This window comes from Marmota monax, unplaced genomic scaffold, assembly GCF_021218885.2.
Source record: "Marmota monax isolate L192 unplaced genomic scaffold, Marmota_monax_Labrador192_F-V1.1 WCK01_AAM20220418_F8-fsc00080, whole genome shotgun sequence".
Lineage (NCBI taxonomy): Eukaryota > Metazoa > Chordata > Mammalia > Rodentia > Sciuridae > Marmota > Marmota monax.
Window position 1 is genome coordinate 7,290,001 of NW_026694750.1, and position 10,214 is coordinate 7,300,214.

Here is a 10,214-nt window from a genome sequence, read left to right on the forward strand (position 1 = left end):
TTTCTTGCCGATGAGTTTAGTTTTGAGCCAAGAATCCCTCAAGTGAAGCTCTGGTATAAAGCAGCCAAATGTTCCTTCACAGAACGACCCTGGGAAGGGCCAAAGGCTGGGAGCTGTGGGATGGTTTGAAGAGGCCCCTGCTCTGGTTGGGCAGGGGAACCCACACCTTAGGAATGGGGAAAAGGGCTCCCATAGTTCCTGTGGGATGTTGCAGGCAAGGTCTGAGTAGTTCAAAGCCAGAGGGAGACTTTTCTCTCTTTTTTCCCACATTCAACCCAGTCCAGCCCCAAACCCTGGTCCTTCACATTAGACACCCCCGGGCTCAAGCAGGGCCAAGCTGCAGATGCGAAGGATGACCCCACGGCTCCCGAGACTTTATTTCCCTCACTAGAGATAGCTTAACCTGCCTGACACTCTCTGGGACTTCCACTTCTTCAAGGAAGCCAGAATTAGAAGCAGCTTAGTTATAATGCTCCTGCTAATGACGTAATGGGCACAAGGTGGGGGGGCTGCTTTCCCTCTACTGATTGCTCATCCTGAGAAGGACTGTGCTGAAGAATATCATCGCCATCACCACCATCATCATCACCATCACCACCACCACCACCATCACCATCACCACCACCACCATCACCACCACCACCACCACAATCACCACCACCAGCACCACCATCACCACCACCACCATCACCATCACCATCACCACCACCATCACCACCACCACCACCACCATCACCACCACCATCACCATCACCACCACCACCATCACCATCACCACCACCACCATCACAATCACCACCATCATCATCACCACCACCACCATCGCCATCACCACCACCACCACCATTACCATCACCACCACCACCATCACCACCACCACCATCATCACCATCACCACCATCATCATCACCATCATCATCACAATCACCACCACCACCACAATTACCATCATCACCATCATCAACATCACCACCACCACCATCACAATCACCACCACCATCACCATCACCATCACCACCACCACCACCATCACCACCACCACCATCACAATCACCACCATCGCCATCACCACCACCACCACCACCACCATCACCACCACCACCATCACAATCACCACCATCGCCATCACCACCACCACCACCACCACCACCATCACCACCACCACCATCACCATCACCACCACCACCACCATCACAATCACCATCATCACCATCACCATCACCACCACCACCACCACCATCACCACCACCACCACCACCATCACCATCACCATCATCACCATCACCACCATCACCACCACCATCACCACCACCATCACCACCACCACCACCATCACAATCACCATCATCACCATCACCACCATCACCACCACCATCACCACCACCATCACCATCACCACCACCACCATCACCATCACCACCACCACCACCACCATCACCATCACCACCACCACCATCATCACCATCACCACCATCATCATCACCATCATCATCACAATCACCACCACCACCACAACACCACACATCACACACACACCACCACCACCACACACACACCACCACCACACCATCACCACACCACCACCACCACCACACCACCACCACCACACACACCACCACCCACACCACACCACCACCACCACCACCACCACACCACCACACCACCACACCACACACCACCACACCACACCACACCACCACCACACACACCACACCACACCACCACCACCACACCACACACCACACACACCACACACCACCACCACACCACCACACCACCACACCCCACCACCACCACCATCACCACCACCACCACCACCACCACCACCACCACCACCACCACAATCACCACCACCACCACCACCACCACCACCACCATTACCATCACCACCACCACCATCACCATCACCACCACCACCACCACCACCATCACAATCACCATCACCACCATCACCATCACCACCACCACCATCACCATCACCACCACCACCATCACAATCACCATCACCACCACCACCACCACCATCACCATCACCACCACCACCATCACCATCACCACCACCACCACCACCACCACCATCACCACCACCACCATCACCATAGCAACTGAAGCAAGAGCAGTGGCCAGCATAAGAGGAGCAGAGTAGCTTGGAAAAAAAAAAGAGTTGTTTTAGGCACCATGTATTTGCAGTGTAACTCAGTAATATGGGCACAGTCTCAGGCAGAGAAGGATAAAGGAGTGTAGGAGGGGGACGGAGCCCTGATCTGGAACTCTGAACTCACCCGTGAGCCTTGGGAAACCCCAGCTACCATAAAACTGGGTGGTCCTGATAGGAGGGTTGGACAGGCCTCTCTGAGCCCTTGCAACCTTCGGGAACTGCAGAGAGAAACAAGTTCTCCCTCTTACCTCCAGAAAGCTCTGGACGTAACGCAACAGAGGAAGACTGAAAGGTGCAGGACGGCGGGAGCTGCCTGGGGACCTGGAGCCCTGGGAGTCCCTGGGTTTCCTTGCAGTTTTTATACAGTGCTCAGAAGCCTCTCCCCCAAGATCTCCCACAGCTGCAGACCAGCAAAGTGCCAAGAAAAGCCATTCCCACCAAGTGTGGGCTAAGAATAAAGACCCCCTTTCTGCCCACCCTCCCTGCTCAACCTGAGGGCCAAGGGAAAGCCGTGTCGCTCCACGGAAAGTGGAACAAACATCCACCATAACCCACGCCACCCACAGGGAGAGACTGAACAGGGTGGCGGGGCCAGGGCTGCTGGTTAGCTGTCTTTCAGCCACACCTGTGTCAGTGGGTCCCAGTGGGAGCCGAGCCCCACCCAGCCCTGGTGAGGTAGAAGATGGTAGTAGAATAACCTCAAAGAAACCCCCGTCATATTTAAACCTCTGAAATCGAAAGATGTGAAAAACTAGAAAGCAGAGAGAAAAATGACATATTCCCTACAGGGGACACCCATTGAGTGACAGAGGGTTTTTTTATCTGGAATCACACAGGCCAGCAGGACAGTGCCTCTGGCACTGCGGTTTTTCAAGCGCTAAAGGAAAGTATGAATTGCAAAGTCAGTCTTGGCCAAGGTGCCCTCCCAGGGCAGAGACAAGGAGAACTCGGGGATTTGCTGCAAGCCAAGGAAGTTCTCTGAACACGGAGGAAATAACCGCAGAAGGTGGCTTGGGACTTCAGAGAGGAAAGGAGAGCACCAGGTGGGTTAGATAGAGGGAAACACTGTAGACTCCTCTCATGAGCTTCTTTAATCGCATTTAGTGATTGAAAAAAAATTCTAACACCTCTGAGGCTGTGCTCAGTGTACACAGAAGACGAGATGATGGTATTTTAAAAGCGGGGAGGCTAAAGCATCCTAAGCAGAGGTGGGAGTTCACACATAACTCCAAGTGATAAAATGTCACTACCTGCAGGCGGTGAGCCCATATATTCACACACATACAGGTGTGCATACTAAGACACCTAGGGCACTCCCCCAAAACCTACGCCAAGAAAAACACTAAAAACCCCAGCAGTGGATCAGCATGGACTATGAGAAATGTTCCCAACCCCCAGCAAAGTGAGAGAAGCAGGAATGAGACAGGGGACAAGCCAAGCCCTAACAGGGAAGGGGACATCTGGGACATTTCAGTTAACTGTAGGTTGTCTAAATCCACCAGGTAAAAGGCAGAGATCAAGACTGGATCCCAAAAAAATCACCCAACTTCGTTCTACCTTCCAATCCACCAAAGGCTCCGCTCAAATACAACATAGGTTGACAGGGAGATGATGTACAAACCTGGACGTTCCACGTGGACAAACTCCCCTTGTAGACAAAGTGGGTTTTTCCATTCTTGTTGCGTTTCTTGAACAAAGTCCTGTTCGTTTTCCCTTCGCTCTCCCTCTTCCTGCTCCCAGGACCACCCCCGCCTCCCGCCAGCCTGGTGCACCACCATGGTATGCGCCTCTCCCTTCTGTCTCCGTAAAAGACACTCCTCTCTCTAAACAGGCACATGCCAATGTGCTCTGTCCACATGAGCCTGGGAGAGTGCCTTTTATTAAAATCCAAAAGAAAAGAGGAGACTATAGAACATCTTTTAAGAACGCCTCCGAGTTCTCCGTTTCTCTTCTCAATAACATCTTGGGAGAATTTCACCAAGTCCACGTGGAAATTTTCCCCTGGTGCCTAAGTCATTCAACTGTTGCCGTCAGCTTTGCCCCCAAACCAGGATGCTACAAATATCCCTGAGAGTAAAAACAAACTGAAAAGGTACAATCACCACGCAGAGCGGGTGACAGTGCCCTGGGCCCTTGCTCTGCGTTTACGAGGCCAGACAGCTAAAAGGGACACAGCCTGGTCCTTGGCAGATGGCACAGAGGGGAGCAGAAATGCCGTAAGTTTAGGGCTCTCTCCCCACAGGCCATCAATAACACAGGGCCCACCCAGGGGAGGGCTCAGGTAGGGCAGCGTCCTTCCTGTCCCTTGCCCCCTGCCCCATCTCCCAGACCCCCGACCCCCAGACCCTGGTTCAAAACCACCGAATCAGGCTGTGGCCCGAAATTCAGGGCCACCTGCAGGTGTGTCTAGCCTCGACCCCCAGCCCCGGGCTTTCTCGGGCGGCAGGGAGGGGATGTGGACAGACCCCCTTGACAGCCCCGCTGCCCAGGTCGGAAGGGACTCTGTCGCTGTTGAGAAGGAGCGAGACACTCACACAGCCAAACACTCCACCTTCTGTCGTTTATTGGACACCCTGCTCCAGCGGCAGGTCAGCTCCTCCCAGGAGGGCCCAGCCAGTGCCACCGGCCGCCCCGGGCGCAAGGCCCTTCCTTCAGAAGCATCTTCTCTGGACCACGGATGTCCCAAACTCCTTGAAGTCGGCGGAGGTGACCCACATCTGCTTGAAGCTGCTCAGGGAAGTGACGATGGAGGCGCCGATCCAGGTGGAGAACCAGCGGTCGGGGGGAGCCGTGATCTTGATGGGGGTGCCTTGGGGGGCCAGTTGCTCCAGCTCCCGCAGAAGCCGGTCGTCCAGCCCCCGGAAGAGCGTGGTGCCTCCCGACAGCACGATCTCCCCAAAGAGCGTCTTCTGGATGTCCCCGTCACACTTGGCGATACTGCTGGATGCCATCTTCGCCAGCCCCGGGTTTTGGGTGCCCAGTTGCTCGGGGGAGAACAAGGCCTCAGGTGCCTGGTACAGCTGGTCCCCGATGTAGATGACACTGCCGTCGGGCAGCTTGTACTCTCTGAGGACCTCCTCGGGCCGCCGGCAGAGCTCCTTCTCAGGCTCCAGGGCCACGTAGCACAGCTTCTCCTTGATGTCGTCCACCAGGGCCTTGTCGAGCAGGCACGGGAAGGTCCGCCCGCTGGCCAGGAGGAGCCGGGTGAGGAGCTCCGTGACGTCCCTGCCGGCTACGTAGAGCTTGGTGACCGCGTGGGGCAGGGAGTAGCCCTCAAAGATGGGCACGGTGCAGGTGACCCCATCCCCGCTGTCCACCACGAGGCCCGTGACGCAGGCCGAGGCGTAGAGCGCCAACACAGCCTGGTCGGACAGGTAGAAGGCGGGCACGCTGAAGCTCTCGAACATCACCTCGGCCATCTTCTCCCGATTCTCCCTGGGGTTCAGGGAGGGCTCCGTCATGAGCACGGGCTGGTCACTGGGCTTCACGCCCAGCTCCCACTCGAAGAGGTGCCTCCAGAGCTTCTCCATGTCGTCCCAGCCCGTGACCAGGCCCCGCTCGATGGGAGAGCGCAGGTTCAAGGTCTCATGCTTGTACAGGGCTTCCTCCCCCACAAAGTACTTCTTCTGATTGGCTCCCGGATTGGGCGTCTTGAATTTGGGGTGCCCCACGATGGAGCTGACGACGTGGCGGGGCCCGATCTCCCCTGACAGCCCTGCTTTGCAGAGCCCAGATCCATTGTCGAAAATAACAGCTGGAGACTCTAATATGTGTGGGTTAAACATGTCTGCAGCATTCTCCTCTGGCCGTCACCAAAATAAAGACAGAACCCCGGGGGCCTCTTTGAGTCACAGCAGGCTTTCCAGAAGGAAGTTCGTGGGATCCCACTCTTCCTGGGGGCACCTCCCAGCCGGGCTAGCAGGTCACCCACAGAGCCTGGGGGACCTCCATCCTCCACTGCGCCTACTTTCCCACCAAGTGGCCCCGCCTGCCAGGGCCTTTCCAGGAACCTGTGCGTAGGTAACAATCCAGCCAAGGCAACCATTGTCCACGCAGCGTCAGAGCCCGGGGGCGGGGCTCTGGGCCCCGGCCTGCTGCAGGGGCGACACCAAGGGAGGAGGGCGGGGGGGGGGGCCTGGGCTGGGTCCATAAGCCCACCGACCCACAGCTGAGGCCTCACCTCCAAGCCAGCGAAGGACCCAGTGTGGGAGCTCCCTCCTCCACCTTGAGCAGTGTGCAGCCTGGCAGCTCCTCCTCTCCTCCTCTCCTCCTGCCCTCCCTCCCTCCCTCCCTCCCTCCACCCCCCCTCCCTGTTCTTTCCTTTATCTTTGTTACTGGGGACTGAACCCAGGGGCATTCTTCCACTGAGCTGCCTCCCAGGATCTTTTTATTTTATTTTCTGAGACTGTCTTGCTAGTTGTCCACACTGGTCTCAAACTTGTGATTCTCCTGCCTCAGCCTCCTGAGGGGCTGGGATTGTGCGTGTGGCCACTGTGCCCCAGAGCATCCTTTTTAAATGCAGACTCCTTCAGGGAAGTTCCCCCCCCTCCCTCCCTTTGGCTCTTGCTCTCTGTCCCCCAGGACAGACACCAAGCAAATCCTCCCAGCCTACTGAACCTGACCACGTACACATGTTGCTGCTCTGACTAAGGTCAGGGCCCTGTGTTCCTCTCTGCCAAATCCAAGGCCAGCAGAGAGCAATGTCCAGTGGCACACAGCACTGGGAGCCCCATGGACCTAGAAGACCTGGGGCCCTGGGGCAGCTGTGTGTCAAGGGTCCTTTGCTCACTCAGGCCAAGCCCACTGAGGGAAATGTCCAGGGAAGGCCAGGCACTCGGGGATGAGGCCTGAGAGCAAGGCAGGAAGGTGGCTCTGGGGCCAGGCTGAGGGCACTGACTCTGGCCTCTTGGAGGGCCCACAGCACACCCTGGGCACTGGGCCCTGGGCTCTGGCATGGTGTTCCCTGGGAAGGAAGTGGGAGAGAAGGACCAGGGCACAGCCGTCCTAGCTCCCTGGGTGGAGTGGCCTTGGGGAAAACAGGCTACTCTGGCATTTCCCCTCCTAGTGTGTCCACAGTCCCCCTCTAGGCCAGCTCCTTCCCCACCGGAGAGTTCCTCCATGTCCCTCCAGCCCCTGGGCTCCCAGAGCTGCAGGTCTCTCTGGGATCTGCTGACCCCACTGCACCACTAGCAGACATTAAGAAGGCAAACGCCAGAGGCGTGGTGTAGACATGTGCTGTAGACGCCTAGTGTCATGTGTTGTGTAGACGTGCTGTGGACATATGCTAGGGACTGGCCATATGGACGTATGCTAAAGATGTGTGGCTTTGACATGTGGCTTTGTGGGCACCACTAAGCCCTGGAAAATTCATAATACTTGGTCATTATTGGAGCTTTTTCTCAAACAACTGGGCTATGAGGCCAAGTTGCTCCCAAACATCTGTCTAGCCTCTGGGTCAGCCCTGGTCACAAGAGCAGCCCTGCAGGAGTACCCTGGGGTGTCCCCACCTGCAATGCTACGACGGAGACCAGAGGCAGAGAGTGATAGTCCTGGAAGATGGGTGGCCAGAGTAGGCCCATCCCCAATGTCCATAAAAGGCCTGGAGTCCTGACAGGTGGGTAACTGGCCAGTGTGGTCCTCCACCTGCCAGCCCCTGGAACCGTCAGACAAGAGTTTTGCTGAGGGCAGGGGCCACCCCAGTTAGCACGCCCTACTGTGTTTGGATGTGGCTCTGGATGGACACCACTCTGACCTGGGGGCTATGGGCCTGTTCAGGACAGCATTCCCTGTCCAGCTTGGGCCTCTCTGCTCTGTGCCTGGCAGAGGGGCCGTGGCCTTGGCAAGCCCCGTGGCCGTGGCAACCCTGGCTCTGCTCAGCCCATGTGCAGCATCCACTACCCTGATGGGCGTCCAGCATTTTGGGGAGTGTGTGTCCCCAGCAGGCTGCCGTGGGGAGAGGAGTGGAGCGTTCTGCTGGGTGGTGGGGTTCCAGCCGGCTCCCGTCACCAGGGGTACATGGGCACCACTCTCAGGCATCGCCAGACTTCTCCCCTGGCTGCCCAATGCTCCAGGCTGAGTCAGGAGAGATGCCCCTGAGGTCTCTAGCTTCAACCCTAACGTGGTCCACAGTGGGCAGAGATAGCTCAGTGCCGGGTGCAGAGGGCACTTGGGTCAGGGCACATGGCGTGGCCCTGTGGCCCTGGGCCTGCTGGAGCTTTGGGCATCTGTGGCAGTGACAGAGAGAGAGCTTAGGTTTCAAAGCCTGGACCGCCTTTTCCCCCATGAGGTACCCCAAAGCCTGGACCGCCTTTTCCCCCATGAGGTACCCCAAAGCCTGGACCGCCTTTTTCCCCATGAGGTACCCCAAAGCCTGGACCACCTTTTCCCCCATGAGGTACCCCAAAGCCTGGACCACCTTTTTCCCCATGAGGTACCCCAAAGCCTGGACCGCCTTTTCCCCCCATGAGGTACCTGTTGCTGTGACAACACCCTAACAGTGTCCCAGGGGCCAGTAGCACCTTACCCAGGTGCAGGTCTCCTAAGACTGCCCTAAGCCTGGCTCTCAGCCCAGCCCTGTTAGGTCTGGGGCATCTCTGCCTGTTGCCAGCTGCTCTTGGCTCCTTCCTGACCCCTGCTGACCCTGCTTTCAGGAAGACAAGCCCCTCCCTGGAATGGACTTGGGAAAAACAAGGCCACCGTCAGGACAGTGGCCTGTGGCCTGAGTGTTCTGCTCCTTTCTCCCTGGGTCTTCTCGTTGAGCCAGGAGAGGTGCTGGCCTTTGCCCTGCTCTACCCACCTCTGTCCTGACAACCTGGGGGTGGCCACTGGGACATCGAGTGCTGGCAGAGGGGGCCCAGGGGCAGGCGCCACTTCTTTCCTCTACTTGGGGAAGCAGTGAGCCACCAGTTGTGACCTTCCTAAGGCACCAAGCAGGAGCCTGGGACAACGGGATGAGGCTGGCTCCTGAGTGGCATTTCTGGGTTTGCCGTGGAGCCCAGAGCCTGCAGAGCAAGGCCGAGCCCAGAGCCTGTCCTGATGCCAAGTGTCTGATTGGGCCTTCAGACTGTCCACGGCCCATCAGAGGCCAAAGGAGCAGGACGTTCCCTGGGGTAGATGTTACACGGACATGGGGAAAATCGAGTGTCTATAAGCCACGCCTGGGCGACGTGGGCCAGTTTCCAGCTCCCTTTCCTGGGAGGAAAGCCCACCACGGTCCTCAAGTGCCGGGAGCCCCCTCAGCCCTCTGCCAAGTCCTCCCTGTGAGACCGGGAGCTCCATCTCAGGAACTCCTGGCTCTCCGACAGCCCAGAGGGCCACACGCATCTCAGTGAAGCTAAGACCCTCCCTGTCACTTCAAGGGTGCGCAGCTCAGTCCACAGAAACAGCTGTAGCTGGGCAGACGCGTGGTCCCAGGGAGAAGTCACAGGAGGTGTGCTTGCTGTCAAGCCAGGGTCCTCTCCTCCGCCTGCCCCAGCCCCCAAGCCTCATAAATCATTTCAACAAGTTCACAGGTGAACAGCGGTCACTCCGTCCTCTCCAGCAGGAAGGGCACACTCCTGGCCCTTCTGGAGGACCATCCTTGCCAGCCAGCCTCTACACCAGTGCGGAGCCCAGAAGAAGCTCTCTCCTGAGGCAGACAGGGAAGCAGGCCCCTAGAGAAGTTGCCAGGCGTTCAGACTTGGGAATGGGTATCTCTGGGTCAGCTGGACACTGGCCTGGCTTGGAGTGCTGGGGCCCCCAAGTCCTGGGCCAGGCCTGTCTGTCCCTTCATCTCTAATTTTGTCACTGGTATCCAAAGCCTCAATTAGTGGCCATCAGACTGGGCTCATTAGTGCCGGCCAACACTCAGCAGCTGGGTCCTCTTGCTGAGGGCTGGCCCAGCTGTCAGCAGCCTGCAGGAACGGAGACCACTCAGATGGCGGATGTGCACTGTCCTTGCAAGAGAGAGAATGGGGTGTAAGGCTGAATGGGGATCATGGGGACTCAAGTACTTGCCCTGGGATGGTAGCAGCTCTTGTACCTCTCTGCCTCAGTCACACACACACACACACACACA

The 10,214-nt window shown here is 57.4% G+C and overlaps 2 protein-coding genes across 2 annotated transcripts in view; one reads left to right on the top strand and one right to left on the bottom strand.

Annotated features, from left to right (window-relative positions):
• LOC124079366 (basic proline-rich protein-like) overlaps positions 1–2,102 on the top strand; it is an 8,722-nt gene extending 6,620 nt beyond the window's left edge. Inside the window, exons 3-4 of the mRNA XM_046424883.1 lie at positions 558–1,472; positions 1,784–2,102. Coding sequence (XP_046280839.1) covers positions 558–1,472; positions 1,784–2,102 — 1,234 coding nt within the window. The remainder of the gene's footprint in view (positions 1–557; positions 1,473–1,783) is intronic.
• Positions 2,103–4,809: 2,707 nt separating this feature from the next.
• On the bottom strand, positions 4,810–5,943 carry Actrt2 (actin related protein T2). The gene has a single exon (XM_046424440.1). It carries the CDS (start codon positions 5,941–5,943, stop codon positions 4,810–4,812), a length of 1,134 nt encoding a protein of 377 aa, XP_046280396.1.
• Positions 5,944–10,214: the final 4,271 nt, after the last annotated feature.

Excerpts from the sequence above, each read along its gene's own strand:
- Actrt2 (XM_046424440.1), bottom strand. The coding sequence starts at position 5,943 with ATGTTTAACCCACACATATTAGAGTCTCCAGCTGTTATTTTCGACAAT.